The sequence below is a fragment of the Schistocerca nitens genome, chromosome 9 (genome assembly GCF_023898315.1).
Source record: "Schistocerca nitens isolate TAMUIC-IGC-003100 chromosome 9, iqSchNite1.1, whole genome shotgun sequence".
Lineage (NCBI taxonomy): Eukaryota > Metazoa > Arthropoda > Insecta > Orthoptera > Acrididae > Schistocerca > Schistocerca nitens.
Window position 1 is genome coordinate 389,448,495 of NC_064622.1, and position 19,657 is coordinate 389,468,151.

General features: G+C 37.4%; 1 protein-coding gene across 3 annotated transcripts in view; it reads right to left on the reverse strand.

Moving 5' to 3' along the window:
• Nucleotides 1-19,657, reverse strand: part of LOC126203320 (Fanconi anemia group D2 protein) — a 230,364-nt gene that overhangs the window by 38,974 nt on the left and 171,733 nt on the right. For all 3 annotated transcript variants that reach the window (XM_049937587.1, XM_049937586.1, XM_049937585.1), the window contains exon 19: nt 5,046-5,205. In XM_049937587.1, coding sequence (XP_049793544.1) covers nt 5,046-5,205 — 160 coding nt within the window. The remainder of the gene's footprint in view (nt 1-5,045; nt 5,206-19,657) is intronic.

The following is a 19,657-nucleotide window of genomic DNA, read 5'->3' on the forward strand; positions in this document are numbered from 1 at the left end:
TTAACAAAGAAGTGGAAAGTGCAAATAGTGAGATGAAACAGATATGCAAACGATTCGAAAATGTGACTTTCATTGATATAAGCAAACTAGGAAGGAGATTCCATACTAGACATGGTTTCCACTTAAATAGATTAGGAAAAAATTTCGTAATTGCAAAAATAATAGAAATAGTAAATGCCAACACGAAACTAAGTTGTGACACTTCAAACGTAATTCCCCTCAAGGACAAGACCCACAGACTACTTGGTGAATCTGAAAATGAAGCATCACCACTACAAGAGAAGTGTGATGTTCTGACATTGCAAGAAAACACACCAAGTGCTAGTAGTTCACAAGGAAGCATATCAAAAACAACAGAACCAACACCTGAAGTATCAGAAACAGACACACCACCATCATCACCAACAGCAACAACAACAACAGAAACGACAGCATCAATGACACCGGGAGCTACACCAGCAGCAGCAGCAAGCAACTTACCATATCCCAGTGAACGACCTACAAGGCGCAGAAAACCTGTCCTTCTGGAGGATTTTTGGTACCTCGCCAGGGCAAGGAATGGAGTATGACACCACAAAATACCTTATTTAAGTCAGTAAAGCAGAGAAATCTACAACAAGGTATTTACAACTTTAAAATAATCCACCAGAATGTACAGGGCTTGAGCAAGAAATATGAACAATTAGACGTGTTTGTAAATGAAACTATGCCTGATGTGCTTGGTATTAGTGAACACTGGCTATCGGATGCCAAATTAGAACTTTTTAAACCTCTAAACATGGTACTAGCTAATAAGTTTTGCAGATCTACTATCAGAGGTGGGGGTGTATCAATGTATGTTAAGAGCACATTTGATTTTAATTCTGTAAATGTAAGTAAATATTCATTAGAAGGGACAATTGAATTATGTGCAGCATGTATAAAGATACCAAATGACAAAATTTATGTTATATGTTTATATAGACCACCAGGTGGAGACTTCGAAGTTTTCTTAACAATGTTTTGTGACATGATAGAGAATGTTTTTATATCACACCTGAACAAGTTAGTAATTATAGGAGATTTCAACATAAATGTATTAGCAGATAAGTTACACACTAGACTATTCAAGAATACTCTGCTTGAATATAATGTAAGATACCTGATAAACACTGCAACCAGGGAGACTGAGACATGCCAGTCTGCAATAGATAACATAATCACTGGTATTCATCTTTACGATCTTACATCTTCTGTTATTATAAGTGCTTTGTCAGACCACCATGCAGTAGAACTAAGTGTGCACATAAAAAAGGTTCCTACACACAGTTGCTATAGATATATTAGGGTGAATACAGACCAAAATATAACTCAGCTGAATAATATGCTAAGGAATGTGGATTGGAACAGTGTTCTAACGACACTTCATAGTTATGGCAAATTCTCAAGTGAACTATTCTACATTCTTAACCAAGCCTGCCCATTAATAAAAAAGAGAATTCAGTCACATGCTGTAACCCGAAACTGGATATCAAGTTCAGTCACTGAGGCTAGAGAAAAACTAAGATGGTATGAGTATGCTATGTTAAATGACTTGAGCAATAAAAAATTAAAAGAAGAATTCAAAAAGTATCAGAAATACTATGTAGACCTCCTAATTTCAGAAAAACAGAAACATTTTGAAAGTGTCATTCAGAACTCAAATAATATCTCCAAAACATCATGGTCATTAGTAAATAGAGAAATAGGTAAATCTGGGAACCATACAACTGAACATCACTTGCTGATAAACGGCACAATAGAAACTGATCAGAATAAGATAGCAGATCAATTTAACAATTACTTTGCTTCTGTTGGCTCCAGCATAAACAATCAACTTAAAAATCATAAATACAAATTCAGAGGAACACCAGTGTCAGGATGTATATTTTTGATGCCAACAAGTAAAGAAGAAATAATTAAAATAGTGAGTAGCTTAAAGAATTCCCATGCAGCAGGGTATGATGGTCTTAGTCTGGACACTCTTAAGAAATGTATACATAAAATTGCATCACCTTTATCAACAGTTATCAATTCTCATATGGAAGATGGTCTATTTCCAGATGAGTTGAAAATTGCCCGAGTTGTGCCTATTTTCAAAAAAGGAAACAGGAATTTAGTAGAAAACTTTCGACCCATTTCTGTTCTTCCAATAATATCCAAAATCTTTGAGAAAGTAATATACATAAGAATCTGGAACTTCCTGGTATGCAAAAAAGTGATTTCTAAGGGGCAGTATGGGTTTGTCAAGGGGTCATCCACCATTACAGCAGCATCAAACTTAATCGAAGGTGTCACTCAAGCAATAGATAATAAAGAACATGTATGTGGCATCTTTCTAGACTTACAAAAAGCATTTGACTGTGTTGATACGACCATATTGCTGGACAAACTGTGGAACTATGGCATTCGAGGCACAGCCCATAATCTGATGAGGTCGTACTTGACAAATAGGAAGCAGTTTGTGTCTATTAGCACTACAGAGGGAACATACAAATCAAACACCACTGACATAAATTTTGGTATCCCACAGGGGTCAATATTAGGACCACTTCTTTTTATTATCTATGTAAATGATATTCAGTCCATAACAAACCATGCAACAGCTATCTTATATGCAGATGATACCACGTTAATATGCAGCAATCCAAGCTATTCACAACTCGAAGTGGAATCCAATACTGCAGCAGGCTTAATTCTGCAGTATTTTAATGAAAACAAACTAAAATTAAACACAAATAAATCTGTCTATATTGAATTTGATCTTGGGAGGCAAAAAACTCATGAAAACCAAATCTTAATGGGTGACGAATACATTAAAAAACAATACTCGACCAAATTTCTTGGCCTGACACTAGATGCAGAGTTAAACTGGTCTGATCATGTGAATGATATTTGTAAAAAGCTATGTACTACCATATATGTCCTAAGAAAACTGACACCTTTTTGCAACATCACCACTCTGAGGCAAATATATTTTGCACTATTTGAATCCCATCTAAGTTATGGGATAGAGGTATGGGGATCCAGCAGTAAAGGTAATATGAAAAGTGTACTTACCTTACAAAAGAAGGCACTTAGAATTATGGGAAAGAAATGTGCCAGGGAGTCCTGCAGAAATTTGTTTAAAGAATTTAAAATACTAACTGTTCATAACCTGTATGTGCTGAAGATAATCATTATGGCAGTAAACAGTAACAAAACACTCAATAAAGAAATACACGATCACAACACTAGAGGTAGAGAGAGACCCCACATCATCTCTCATAGAACAACACTTTATGAGAAAAGCCCTCACTATGCAGGCATAAAACTACTGAATTGCTTCCATCCTAATATCTCCAAATTGCCCATTACAAAACTAAAAATGAAATTAAAATTATGGCTCCTAAACAATCCTCTATACTCAATAGATGAGTTCCTAGATTTAGTACACTTGTATGATGGAAGACCATCTATCTAAAAATATATGTAATCTCAGGTCTTACACTGTGTCACAAACTGTAAATATTTGAATGTGAGATATGAATACTGTTACAAACTGTAGACTCCTTAATCTAAGTATGGCAATAACAACTTTTTTTTTCTGTATAGTCCAAGTATGTAACTCTGTTCTCTCAACTAAATTTAGAAAAAGTTGTGTAGATAAAAGTGCCAGCCAATAATATGTAACCCTAGTAAGTAAGGCTCTGACTTATCCAGAAGACTGGAACAAAAAAAAGTTTTTTTGTAATCAGTTGATGTTGGATCAAAATAAAAATAAAAAAAATAAAATAAAATAAATATTAGACATCCATTTTTGTTGCCTTGCGTAGCTGTGGTCTTGTCTTTTTCTTTTACTGCGTTATATAATTCTCATTGATTTTAACATAAAAAGTAGATTTTACCATGGACTTCAACCAAGGAAAAAAACATAAACTGTTTAGTTTTTGTCTTTTTGATGAGATCACGGTGTCACTACACTTTTCTATCAGTGCCACCTTGCTGTAAAGTGAAGATGGTAAAAATCTTGCCTGTAAGTAACGTGGAACAAGATACATGTGGTGATTTTTTTTTTCCCCATTTCTGAATAAATCCTTTGCCTCTAGTTAATTGTAGAATGGAAGGCAATCAATAAGGCATGTTTTGTGCAGGATGAAAATACTCCCTGCTCAAAGAATGAGACCGTGCAACCAAAAAAATACATCTTTCCAGACGACTAGTTTTGGTGAGTGATCATCTTCAAATAATGGGGTAACACAACTTCTAGATTAAGTATGTTTTCCAGCTGTCATCAAGTGTAAATATTGACAGTCTTTTATAGTATTTAGCATACTGACTCACCAGTCATACTATAAATTGAGGATATAATTGTGGGCATTCAACAGTGGGGTACTCAGCTCAGAGATGAAATGTCTTGGTGAAACATTAAGGTAGAATGGGCTGGATACGACCACAAAAGATACTCCTCAAATACAACATTCTTCACAAACACATGACTGCTAATGGAAAAGTTTCCAGTTAAGAACTGGTGATTAATATTTCCCCAGTATCACATTCACCAATCCCACTTCGCTATGTTTTTGGCTGCCACATTAAAACCCATTCTCAATAACTTGTGTAAGATTCCATTGATATAGGAAACTTCAGTAGTCAAAGCTGAATGGAATACCACACAACTGTTTAAAAAACCATTACTTTTATGGCAGAAATTCATTGCAATAGCTTGGGACTTAACACAGATAATGAGTATGTGATAAAAGTTTAGAGAAGGGTACCATGCAAAAGAATATAAACTGCATGGTGTTCATCACCAAGGCATTTACCCACGGCATTCACCTAATTTTTTAAATGGTTAATTTACCTTCTGAAAAATACAAAACAAATAATAGTATTCATTTTTGCACAACAATTGGTGAAGACTTGTAATTCGAATATAAGAGACTTAATAGTAATTTTATCATTTTAATAAGAACATACAACAGATTCACATTGCTGCACCTAGAATTCACAATTTCAAAAAAAGGAGTACCAAATGCAATTTTTACCTTTCAATCTGTCAAGATTTTCTGGAGACTCAAAGCCATGCCAAGAGTAAAAAATTGCCAAAGACTGTAAGATAAGCCGAAAGCACTGTTTCCTTTCCACTGAACCTGCTTCAAACATGTTTGGGGCATCTGTGATGCCACCACTTGCTTCCAAAAGACCCTGAAATAATGTACCAGTATTTGTATGTATATGCAGATCAGCAGAAAACACAAAAGACAGTACATAAGAGTAGCAATAAAATATTCAAATATTAGAAGTGTTCTTGTATGAGGTAACTTCTACATCCATCCACCAATGTGTTCCTCCACAACAATAAAAAAATTAAATCACATAAGAAAAACTATGCCTCAGCAGAATGGTGCTGATATGTGCCATAAGATTTATGATTTATAACTGAATTCGTTTTACCTAGTACGCTCAGCACAGCTACATTATATCCAATATTTGGCAGTGTATGGCAGTGATGGCTATCAGTGGTTTTTGGAAGGACAGAATGTAGGTTCTGGTTTTTAACATCACAGCAATGGTGTAATTATTGGAGAGTGAGCACTCATTCTGTTCTAGAAGGGTTTTGATGAAAATCTATGATGGCCTCTTTAGGAGAACCATCCTGGCATTCACCTGAAGTGATTTCCAGAAAGCTCAAGTAAGCTAAATCTGGATAGCTGAACAGCTATTCCCCTTTAGTAGTAGCATGACACACTGAAATACACTCACATCAGTTGTATTTTATCCGAAACTAAAACACACAGAAAACCAAAGTACTCCATTACTGAATGTGATAATTATTTTTTTAAAAGAATACATTTTTGTTTCCTTTTTTAATGACAGTAACGATTTCAGTGATATTCTGATCATGAAGTTTCAGCAAACTTCTAAAATTTTAAATGTTACATGGTATAAAATGTTCGCTCTTTGTCATCTTCACAGGACATACAGATCACCTCACTGTGCTTTTCTAATACATGTTTGTAACAAATCAAATATACTGTTTAAAGCTTGCTGTTATTTGTCCTTGGATATATGTAGCAGCTGCTCCTTAGACTAGGCAGTGATAACCGGCTCTGTCCTTCACATCCTTCCAAACTGGCACCAATTCGTCCACTGCTAGATAAAGTTACATTTTTTGTTGTGGATTTCAGTGTATATAACAACTGATTATCCTTTGGACAACAGTAAATCAGTTTGTAAATCCATAGCCATTTTCTTCAGAAATTCTAATCTTGCAACTTTATTACCAGAGCTTAATTTTTAAAGGATATATGAATACAGAGCAGACATACAAAAACACACTGCTAATGGCCATATTTTCATTCTCCTCTCAGTGCTGTAATTACTTCATAATTTACCACAACTGTCTACTCTAGTTTTTGTATGATCGTACAACATTATAACTTCTGGATTTTTCTGAGTGCCTGTATTTTCATCGCTCTCTCCACCATAAGGCATCATGGAGAATAGTAAAAACGGACCTTAATTTGGCTGGAAACTCTGAAACCATTGACATATTTTTATAAAATTAAACGGGCTTGAAGCTACAGTTCTACATTTATTAGGCAAAAATTGTGGGGGAGTATCTAGTTTGTTCTTTATTTCGTAATGTTCCCACTAATGTCAAACTTTTTTGACAATAAGATTCCTGCAAGAGGCATGGTGGTTTGTCAGTAGTTAAATTTCTGTCAGTACCAACCAGAGGAACAATGAGGCATTGCATTATTTCTGAAGGCATGTTTACCATGTTGAAAGGTCACCCTAACTGTGCACCTATGTATATTTCAAAGATTATAACACAAAATGTTCTGAGTCTACCAAAGCAAATATCTTTATGCTGTACTTCTTTGGATTTTGGGAGATAGTGCTACAAGGAAAATAGTCAGCAAAATGGAATGAGTTGCTCATCAACTGGCATCTGGCTTCCAAGATTATACAACTTCAAATACTTACTTTGCAATAGAGTGATAAATTCACACACATCAGCTAACTTGCCAATCTTTTCCTCTCATCTCCTGTGTTATCATCATCAATATGTATACAATGAAGAAAAACAAGAATATCCTGTATAGCATGTTGTTCTTGCTGTAGTCTTCAGTTGGAAGACTGGTTTGATGCAGCTCTCATTGCTAGTCTATCCTGTGCAAGCCTCTTCACCTCTGCATTACTACTGCACTCCATTTTAATATGTTTTTCTGCATTCAAGCTCTAGTCTCCCTCTAAAAATTTTAACCCCCTCCCCCATTTCCTTCCATTACCAAATTGACAGTCTTGATGCCTCAGAATGTGTCCTGTAAACCGATGCCTTCTTTTAGTCAAGGTATGCCATAAATTTATTTTCCCCCCTGATTCAGTTCAGTACCTCCCCATTTGCTATTCGATCTAACCATCTAATCTTTAGCATCAGCACCACGTTTCAGTAGCTTCTATTCTCTTCTTAGCTAAATTGCCTATTGTCCACCTATCACTTCCATATAAGGCTACAACCTAGACATATATCTCCAAAAAACTTCCTAACACTTAAATTTAAATTAAATGTTAATAAATTCCTCTTTTCAACAAATGCTTTACTTACTACTGCAATTTATATTTTCCCATTTTAGCCACCATCAGTTATTTTGCTGCAGAACAGCAAAACTTACCTAATACTTTTAGTGTGTCATTTCCTAATTTAATTCCCTCAGCACTGCTTTATTTAACTCAACTACATTCTGTTACCCTTGTTTCACTTTTACTGATGTTCATCTTATAATCTCTTTCCAAAACAGTATCTATTCCATCCTACTGCTCCTACAAGTCCGTAGCAGTCTCTGGCAGAACTACGATGTCACTGTCAAACTGAAAATATTTTTATTTCTTAGTCCTGACCTTTAATTCTCTTTCCAAAATTCCCCTTGGTTTCCTTCACAGCTTACCCAATGTACAAAGTGAAAAACATCAAGGACAGGCTACAACCTTGTCTCACTTCCTTCTCAACCACTGCTTCTCTTTCATTTCCTTCCACTTTTACAACAGTTTGGTTTCTGAACAAGTTTTAAATTACCTTGTTCTCCCTGTATTTTATCCACGCTACCTTCAAAATTCCAAAGAGTATAGGTCAGCCCACACTGTAGGTTTGTCCTTCTTCAACCTATCTTGTAAGATAAGTTGTAGTAAGATCAGTATTGCCTCACGTGTTCCTGTATGTCTTTGAAACTCAGAATAATCTTCCCCAAGGTCAATCTCTGCCAATTTTTGTCCATTCTTCTGTAAATAATTTGTGTCAATATTTTGCAACCACGACTTATTAAGCTGATGGTTTTGGTAGTATTCACTCCTGTCAACATCTGCCTTCTTCGAAAATGGAGTTACTACATTCCTCCTGAAGATTTAGTTTATTTTGGTTGTCTCATACATCTTGCAAACAGGTGGAATAATTTTGTCACGTCAGACTCACCCAAGGATCTCAATAATTCTGAGGGAATGTCTACTCCTGAAGTCCTGTTCCCATTTAGGTCTTTCAGTGCTCTGTCAAATTCTTCTCACACTATCATATCTCCCATTTATCATCACTTCCTTCCTCTTCAAGCTTATCCCCATATACATAGCCTGTATTTATTCCTTCCACCTTCTTTGCTCAGTACTGGTTTGCCATCTGAGCTCCTGATATTTACAAAGATGCTTCTCTTTTCTCCAAAGACTTCTTTAGTTTACTATAGTTAGCATTTATCTTTCCCCACATTAGGCATGCTGCTACAGACTTTCAGTTGTCCTCTATCCACTCCTGTTTAGCTATTTTGCATTTTCTATCACTCTCATTTTTTAGATGTCTGTATTGACTTTAGCTTTGTACATTTGCTGCTATTTTTATGCTTTCACCTTTTGTCAATCAAACTGAATATCTCCTAAGTTATCCAGGGATTTCTACTATGCCTTATCTATTTACACATATTTGATCCCCTGCCACCTTTCCTAATTCATCTCTCAAACCTATCTGTTTGCCTGTTTTTGTATTCCTTTTTTACTGTTTGATTCCAATGCTGTCTAATGTTCCATCTGAAACTCTCAATTTATTCAGATATCATCTTATGGTTGAAGTAGAGAGGATATAAAATGTAGACTGGCAATGGCAAGGAAAGCATTTCTGAAGAAGAGAAATTTGTTAACATCGGGTATAGATTTAAGTGTCAGGAAGTCATTTCTGAAAGTATTTGTATGGAGTGTAGCCATGTATGGAAGTGAAACATGGACGATAAATATTTTGGACAAAAAGAGAATAGAATCTTTCGAAATGTGGTGCTACAGAAGAATGCTGAAGATTAGATGGGTAGATCACATAACTAATGAGGAAGTATTGAATAGGACTGGGGAGAAGAGGAGTTTGTGGCACAACTTGACTAGAAGAAGGGATCGGTTGGTAGGACATGTTCTGAGGCATCAAGGGATCACCAGTTTAGTATTTGAGGGCAGCGTGGAGGGTAAAAATCGTAGAGGGAGACCAAGAGATGAATACACTAAGCAGATTCAGAAGTATGTAGGTTGCAGTAGGTACTGGGAGATGAAGAAGCTTGCACAGGATAGAGTAGCATGAAGAGCTGCATCAAACCAGTCTCAGGACTAAAAACCACAACAACAATTTCCTACCTTTTGAAATTTCTTCAGCTTTGGTCTGTAGTTCATAACCGATAAATTACGGTCAGAATTCACATCTGCCCCTCTAAATGTGTTAGGTTTAAAATCTGGTTTTGAAATATGTGCCTTACCATTACAAATTCAATCTAAAACCTTATAATATTCTCGGGTCTCTTCCATGCAGACAACTTTCTTTCATGATTCTAAAAGCAAGTGTTAGCGATGATTAAATTATGCTCTGTGCAAAGTTCTAAGAGGTGGCTTCCTCTTTGATTTCCTTCTCATAGTCACATTCTCTTACTATTTTTCCTTCTTTTTCCTGCTATCATATTCCAGTCAACCATCAAAATTACATTTTCATATCCTTTAACTATCTGAATAATTTCCGATATCTCATGATCCATTTTTTCAATATCTTCATGACTTGTGGAGCCAAGTTAAGATATTAACTTGTACTACTGTGGCAGGTGATGACTGTGGCTATTTTGGCTAAGATTACGCATTCACTACCTTGTTCACACTAGCTTACCAGCATTCCTGTTTTATTATTTATTATTAGGTCTATTCCTGCACTACCACCTATCTGATTTGTGTTGATAACCATGAATTGACTTGAATGGAAGTCCCGTTCTTCCTGTCCCTGAATTGGATTAATTCCCATTATATCTAACAACAACCTATCCACTTCCTTTCTTATATTCTGTATCTGAAGATCCAGATGCGGGACTATTTTTACCTACGGAGTATTTCAGCCATGAGGATGCAATCATCATTAAGTCATACAGTAGAGATGGGTGTTTTCAGGAAAAATAAATGCTGTAGTTTCCCCTTGCTTTCAGCCATTCACAGTACCAGCATAGCAAGGCCAGGTTGGCTAGTGTTACAAGGCCAGATCAGTCAATTATCCAGATTGTTGACCCTGAAATTACTGAAACGGCTGCTGCTCCACTTCAGGAACCAAGGGTTAGTCTGGCCACTCCACAGATACTCCTCCATTGTGTTGCTCCTACAATATGGCTACCTGTTTCATTAAAGCATGCACACCACCCCAAGCTTGGCAAGGTGTATGGTTCATTGGAAGCTATATCGCACAGTAACAGCAAATACGAGGGAGTACTCAAAAGAAACCGAACCAATTTTTTGGTGGGCAGAGCTTTTCTAGTCCGTACTTTACCACTAGGCGAGCACAAAGTGAACATTTTAGAGTCAGTAAGCCAAGTGCTTTCACTGAAGGGCTAGGTACAGCAGAGTTTATGGTGACAACTGCTTTTTGTGAATGTTGTTTTTGCAATGGCCGATTTTCGTGAACAGTGTGTGACAGTGAAATTCTGCTTCTTGCTTGAACAGAAACTCTTGAAATATTAAAAATGGCGCACAATGACGATGCACACAAGTGTTTGAGTGGTTTTCCCATTCCAAAAATGGTGAAATGTCAACTACTGACAAAACTCATTCTGATCAGCCTTCCATGATCCAAACATACGAAAATGTTGAAAACATTCGTGCTATCATCACTATTGTCAATGAGGATTGACGACGGACCACTGAGAAAATTGTACAGCTGTCGGGAGTGACCTCGAGTTCAGTATACTGAATTGTTACAGAAGATTTGGGAATGAAAATGGTGGCTGCCAAACTTGTGGCACTGCTGCTCACTGCTCATTAAAAACAAGATTGTATGGGAGCATACTATGGTTTAAAAGAAAAGTCCTGAACTGATTCAAACTTTTTTTCAAAAATTATCACAGGTGACAAAACTTGGTGCTTGCTTACAATCCTGAATCAAAGCAACAATCAAGCCAGTGGAAGACTTCAAGTTTGCTTCACCCCATGAAAGCTCACCAGGTGAAATCAAACATTAAGAAAATGCTGATTTGTTTCTTCAACGTGAGTGGAATTGACGATTCAGAGTTTGTACTGCAGGGTCAGACAGTTAACCAGGCTTTCTACTTGGAAGATTTGAAAAGGTTGCGCAACAGTGTGGGGCAGAAACAGCCTGATTTGTGGCAGCCGGGTGACTGGTTTTTCCATAGTGACAATACCCCTGCTCATGCAGCCTTGTCTGTATGACAATTCTTGACCAAAAATTGTATGACACCTGTCTCTCATCCTGCATACTTACCTAACCATGAAGAGACATATGAAAGGAAAGCATTTAGGTACGTTGAAGAGGTGGGGGGGGGGAACCAACGGAGGCACCGTCAAGCATCACAATAGATGCATTTAAACAATGTTTTGAAAAGTAGAAAAAAAAGATTAGACAAGTGGAGAGTACTTTGAAAGGGATTGCAGGTTTGTGCTTAAAATGTGAATAAATAAATTTTAAAAAGTTTTGTTTCTTTTGGGTACCTTGTTGTACATCAGGCTTACATACATCCCACATCCATCAGAGCATCATCAAAATAAAGAGAAAAGGTTTCCTTTGGAGTCTTTGCTGCTAAGGTGTCTGGCTTATGAAATGACGTTATGGCTTTTAGGTCTTCCCATATGACTAATTAGTTTTATGGGCCATTTAATCTGCCCATCTTTACACACATAGCAATCTCCAGTAACAAACGAATCTGAAGGCTGATCACTTCAAAAGGCAAACACACCTGAATCATGTTCACTTATTTCAACATTTTCCTCACCAACTACTGTACTTTTCTCAGGGTGAGACTGTTCATCATCATTTCACAGCAGCTCTGACATAATTTCCTCATCTACCCAGATCTTTAACAAATTTGGAAATTTTCTGAAAAGATGAGAGGAAAAAAGGTTAAATCTTCTAAGTATACAATGAACACTTCCTAAAACACATAACTGATCAGAAAAGTAATAATGACAAATTTACATACGAGTTACTATATATTAAACACACTATCAAACGATGGAAAATCCAGGGGAATGTAAGAATATTATGAAAAGGATAGCTGCTACTCACCATATAGCGGAGATGCTGAGTCGCAAATAGGCAGAACAAAAAGATTGTCACAAAATAAGCTTTTGGCCAACAAGGCTTTTGTCAAAAACAAAACAAACAAACAAACACACACACACACACACACACACACACACACAAGTGTGTGAGCTGCAGTCGCGAGTTTGCGCGCGCGTGTGTGTGTGTGTGTGTGTGTGTGTGTGTGTCGTCTATTTCTGATAAAGGCCTTGTTGGCCAAAAGCTTGTTTTGTGACAGTCTTTCGATTGTGTCTATCTACAACTCAGCATCTTCAATATGTGGTGAGTAGCAACCATCCTTTTCATAATATTACTTAACACAACATCAGGTCACATGCAGCAGGTCACTTCACTGAAATATGGAGCAACAATGGTAGTTGCATTGGAGCAAAACACTCAGTACAAGGAAACATTAAGGGTGACAATGGTTTTAAATAGAGCTCAAGAGAGAACACCACAATGGAGGAATTTACATGGAAACTGCTACCTTTGTTCCTTATCTTATCAGAAATAAGCTAAAAAAGAAAAACCTCTTAGGTAATTTTGATCTGATAAGAGTAGTTACAAGTTAATCTCACCCCTACTGAAAACAACTCCAGGGCCTTAACCACTCCATCACATTCCTTATTGTGTCTTTTTTGTGGTTTGCTGCTATTCCTCAATTTTTACACTTTATTCTTGAATGCCTGCTACGCTATAGTTATGTGCTTATTAGACTTCTTTTATCATTTTTGTGAGGTATAGAGCAAATCAGTTGAGAAACGAATGACACATTTTTCCTGGAAATATTATGGGTGGAAATTTTGCAGCTAAACAACATGAGACAGTTTTAAAATTATATTACGGAACATAATTTCAATAAATACTCTTGAAAATTTTTATACAGCCATAGACACCAGAAAAGAGAGGAATTTCTTCAGTCACAAGAAATTAAGCCTTTACACAGCATTTCCCTGTAGTCGTTACACACTGTATGTCAGTAACAAATCTACAGGTTATTATGAAATTTTAGCCATTTAATAATAAGATCTTAAATATCTATGAGGGGTAGTCAAATGAAAATGAGACAGTTAGGAAAAAAGTAAGAAAACTGTTTATTGTTTGAAAAGTAATCCCCATAACTGTCAATATATTTATCCCACTGAGAGAATATTTTCTGTTGCCTACAGAACTGTGATTGTACCCAGACACGCAACTCTTTGCCTGAAGCAAATCAACAGCCACAAATTTCATTCAAAAATTTAAATTGCATGGGAGGATGATTAAGATTGTATCGAGGATAGGTAAGAGTTTCTCAGCCCACATGTTGCCAAGGTTGTTTCAACTATGTTGCACGCTTTTTGCTGAGAAGCCCTTATGCACCCCCCCCCCCCCCCAACCCCCAATTGTGATTTCTACATTTTGGATGCCTTGAAGACAGACTTTCGTCGCCATCAATTTACAATGGATGAAGAGGCGCACACCTCAGAACAATCATGGTTCTGTAAGCAACCGCAAACATTTTTCCATGAAGGCACTGACTATCTTGTCTTACAGTGCTGTAAAGATATTAAAAGTTATGGCAATTACTTTTGAAAAAGTAAACAGATTACTTACTTTTTTTCCATCTCTCTCATTTTCATCTCACTGCTCCTTATACGTGGATTTCTTCCTGATGAGTTTCTCTGTCTTGCAAAAGTAGTAGTCATTTATTCATGGCTTCACTTTCATACTGATTGACATGTGATTTACTGTTTTGGGGCAACCTTCCATTATACCCAAAATTTTTATTAGTATCCAGAAAAGCTACATTGCCCCAAAACATAACACTGTAATTTAATACATGGCAGACAAAAGCAAATTAGATACTTTTCAGATAGTGTTTGTGACAGTAATTTTCAGGAACTCTTTTTCAGTTGATCTGTTTCGTTTAGACTGTTTCAATGTATGTGTCCCACCTACGATCATAACATAGTTCCAAAAACCTACAAAAATTGTACTGTTTATCATCTGTTGTTCAACGGTATGTCTACATCATTTATCTTCTAACTATATGTGACACATAGGCACCAAAGTTATGAGTTCATGTGGTGCACGATGATGATGATGATGATGATGAGGAGGAGGAGGAGGAGGAGGAGGAGGAGGAGTATGAGTATGAGTGTAAGGATGATGATGATGATGATGATGATGATGATGATGATGATGTGGTGGTGGTGGTGGTGGTGGTGGTGGTGGTGGTGGTGGAATGGACTGAGAGGAGGTGACAACAGAGGAAGTGGAAACTATTAAGTAGTTCTATGGACAGTTTAGCGGAGATTGAGGCCAGGAGGATTATGGGACAGAAGAATATTTTGCAAAGTCAACTCCCTTCTTCATATTTAAGAAAAGCTAGTATCATGGTAACAATCCATGAAGTAGCCATTGATCTCAAAGATGTTGGGCTCTGCAGCCTGTGCTGTCACTGGGAGGACAACTCTGCTCTTGCTCACAGTTTGGCAGCAGTCATTTGTTCTGGTGGATAACTGGCTGGTGGTCATATCCACTTAAAATGCTCTGCAAAATTGCAGCAGAGTTGTTATGTGAGATGGCAGCTTTCACAGGTAGCTCTACCTGTGATGGTATAGGGTAAGCCTGTGACAGGATTTCAGTAGGTTGTTCTGGACAAGTGAATTGGGCAGGTTTTGTACCTGGGTCTTCCACAGAGATATGACCCACGTGGCAAGGGTTTGGGAGTAAGGCTGGATAAGGATGGACCAGGGAGTTATGTACATAGGGTGGACAGTGGCATACCATTTTATAAGGGATTGGATAATGGGTAGGATGCCCTCATTTCCAGGTGTGATATATAATCAAAGTTCTAGTGAAGAAAACGGTCCATTTGCTCCAATCTAGGATGATACTGGGTGATGAGGTGGTGCACCTTTGGAGCTGGTTCTTGGGGTGGTGAGAGGATTAGGAATGTATGAGGCTATAATAAGGAAAATATGTTTGTGGACTAGGTTTGAGGAATAGCTTCTGTCTGTGAAGGCCTCTCTGAGACACTCAGGAAACTACACATGGGAATTCTCATCACTGCAGACGTGCCATGTAGGGTTGGCCAAGCTAAATGAAAGTGATTCTTTGATGTGAATGGGGTGAAAGATGTCAAACTGCAGGTGCTGTTTGTGGTTAATGGACCTCATATGGAGAGAGGTACAGACGGAGCCATCAGGGAATGGAGCCCAGCATCAAGGAGGTATCACACTGGGTTGAGGAGGAACAGGTGAAGATGTTGAGGCTGTGGAAGAGTGAGGATAGGGTGATTTGAATCTGAATCCAGATCATGATGATATCATCAATGGACTTGAACTAGACAAGGGGTTTGGGAGTTTGGAAGGCTAAGATTATTTCCTCAAGATGGCCCATAAAAAGACTGGCATAGGAAGGTGCCATGAAGATATCCATCACCATGCTGTGAATTTATTTGTACTTCTTCCCTTCAAAGGAGAAACAGTTGTGTGTGAGGACATAATTGGGTGGATGTAAAAGGAATGAGACAGTGGTTTGTACTGAAGACATTAGTAGAGGTAATGTTCAATAACAACAAGTCTCGTGTTAGAGTCTTTTTCCTGACTGCATCTTCCTCCTCAACACTCCAACTCATCCTATTCTAGTCCTGCCACAGGCTTATCCTATCCAAGCAAGAGACAGAACCATCCATGAAAGTAGCCATGATGTATGCCAGTTTTCTTGAAATATCTGCAGAGCATTTTATATGGGTATGACCACCTAATAGTTGTCCATGACAACGAACAGCCAATGTCAAGCTGTGGCCAAGAGTGGAGTTGACCACCTAGTGGTAGTACAGGCTGCCGAGCACAACAAGCTCGAGTACCGTGGCCGGTTCACAGCCTATGTCACCTGGATCCTTAGCCCAAAACAAACTTTTCTGAAATACGCAGAGGGGTGTTAGCCTTGCAACAATCCTTGCTCCCGTGAACCTCTGCTGACCCGATGCATCCATACCTGTACACAACAATCTCTCCCACCACTGTCATGTCAATCCTTTCCAGTTCAGACCACCACATTACTGTTATTGTGTATCTTATGAACTAAGGACTGTGATACTCGTATGTCACATTCCTATATCGTGCACCTGCTGCCTCTCCCTTCTGCAGCCCTATCCTGCGTACCTTCTATCTCCTCCCCCCCCCCTCCCCCCAGCCATCAGCTACTCTTCCATAACCCTTCTTCCATTCCTGCCACTTTCTCCCACTACCCATCGTACCCTGAACAACACTTCACCTCAGTCTATCTGCCAAGAGAGAGAGAGAGAGAGAGAGAGAGAGAGAGAGAGAGAGAGTCCACACACTAGCTCGCTGAATGTTTTGTCCAAAAGCTATTACACATTTTCATTCTTTTTCTGTGCCTGCTGATGACTCATTGTCTCTAATATCTGGTGAGTTGTCTCCTTCAGTCAAAGCAGTCAATGGTGCTTGTGTGAATGTGTGTGTCTCTTTCAGAAGATGAAGCTCATCCAAAGCTTAATAATTTAGCAGTCTCCCTTTCTTTTACACAATGTCTTTTCTGAGTTAACTCCTGACAGAGTCCAAATTTCTCCCTAGGGTCAATTCATTCTCAGCATCATCATGTGTACTTTTTGGCCAGATTATAATATGATACTAATCTCTCTCACTTGATACAAAAACTTGAAATGAAAACACGATCGAAGCCAACACTAAGTGAAGTGATGCAAGACAAAAGTAATATATTGTCCGAGTGGGTAAAAGTGCCGTACAAAAATAGTGTTCCAACTACAAAATGAACAACAAAGTCTGCTAAAACTGTCACATTTTCGGAGAAAAACAAATATCATGTTTTGCAAACAAGTGACTGTGATAACGACTCTCCAAATGATCGTGAACTTGAAAAAGTCAGTGAACTGAAAATGAATAGCGTTTTTTCAAATAATGTCAACAACAAACACAGATCATCAGGGAAAAAGAGTAGTGTACTATTACTAACAGACAGTCATGGCAGGAATCTATCCAGCATGCTCCGTGAGAAAAATCGCGACATAGCAGTGACTAGTGTAGTGAAACCGGGAGCGGGATGTAAAAATGTTGTAGACATTAACTCTCAGACGAAATTAATGCAAGAAAATGACTTTATCGTCTGTATAATGGGATCAAACGATGTGGCAAAAAATGAAGCAGAGGTTTGCGTGAAAACGCTACAGAATTTTTTACAAGCTAATAAATGCAGAAACACAGTAGTTGCCACACTTCCTCATAGGCATGATCTGATTTATAGTTCATTTGTAAACAACTTAGCGTGTAAGCTGCATGGAAATCTGCACACGAAGCATGGAATGCATTTGAACTATGAAGGGAAAAGATTTGTTTGTGATCGTGTTAGTGAAATAATCAAAGAAAGACTTGTAAGGGATAGAACAATTTATCAGCTTCCTGAACATCCTTCCAACAGCAAGGAAAACAAAATAAACAAGAAAGAAGAACGAAAATACAACACTGCTGACGTTCCTAATTTAAACTAGAGGTATGTGATGCTGTAAATATGATTCCCAATTCCCAAATTGTGAATACGCCCGAACTAAAAATTTATCACCATAATGTGCAATCCCTGCATAATAAGATCGATGAAATTAACGTTCTATTAACACATGAACTTAATGATATCTCAGTGTTATGCATTTCTGAGCACTGGCTTAACCCAGAATTAATCCAGAATACGAAAATAAACAAATTTGTCTTGGCTGCTTACTACTACCGGAAAAACAGCAAGGAGGGTGGGGTAGCAATTTACACAAAGGATAATGTAGATTTTATTACACTACCTGACTTAACTAGGGCAAATGTCAAAAAGGATTATGAAATTGCAGCTATAAAAATTACTCAGTTCAACCTGGTTATTGCTACAGTTTACCGATCACCGTCCGGGAATTTTGAACTTTTCTTAAACAAAATGGAGTCATTGCTAAATAAAGTAAATAAAATGGATTGTGAATTGATAATCTGTGGTGACTTCAATATTGACTTCCTCACGAATAGTGGAAATAGGGAGACCATTTTGAACCTTGCAACGTCCTACAATTTAAAGGCTGAAGTAAAAGCAGCTACCCGAGTATCAGAAACTTGTCAAACAGCTCTTGATCAGTTTCTAGTAAAGAAGAGTTTACACAACACCTCACTAAAAATTTTCAATGCAGGTTTTAGTGATCATCTTGCTCAAATATTAAGCATAAAAGTACAAGGCAGTATTATTAACAACATGTCTTTTAGAACAGCATATCGAAGCTATAATCAGCATAATGTGAACTACTTCAACAACTTATTACAGAAAGAAAAATGGCTTGGAGTGTACAAAATGAACGATATAAATGAAAAATTCAACACTTTCATTGATACATTAACCCATTTCTTTGAACTTGCATTCCCACTGAAAACATTAACCATACGGGGAAACTCTAGAACAAACAGCTGGATCACAAAGGGAATAAGGGTTTCATGCCAGAAGAAAAGACTACTTCATGAAATATGTAACTCAAAAAATTCCTCACCTGTAGTACGCGCATACTATAAAAAATACTCCAAAATATTAAGAAAAGTAATAAAAGCAGCAAAAATAATGCATAATGATGAAATCATTTATAATTCAGCTAATAAATCAAAGGCTATGTGGAGTGTTATAAAAAAAGAATGTGGAGAATACAGACAACCTTGGAAAAATATAACACTATCACATAAAAATAAAAAAGTAACAAACCCCTTAGAAGTAGCCAACACATTTAACAACTTTTTCACAGGTGTTGCTGAAAATATGTTACAATCAAACTTTAAGAGCATCCAGGCAAATGAATGTAAAATAAGTGCATGTAGAGGATCAATGTACATCAGTTCTGTTTCACAAGGTAGCTAAAGCAATAAAAGGACTAAAAAATTCCAAATCGGCAGGTATTGATGGTATACCTGCAACAATGTTAAAGAAGAGCGCATCAAACCTAATTGAAGTACTCACACATTTATGCGACTGCTCACTTCAGGCAGGCACTTTCCCTGATGTGTTAGAAACATCAAAAGTTATTCCTGT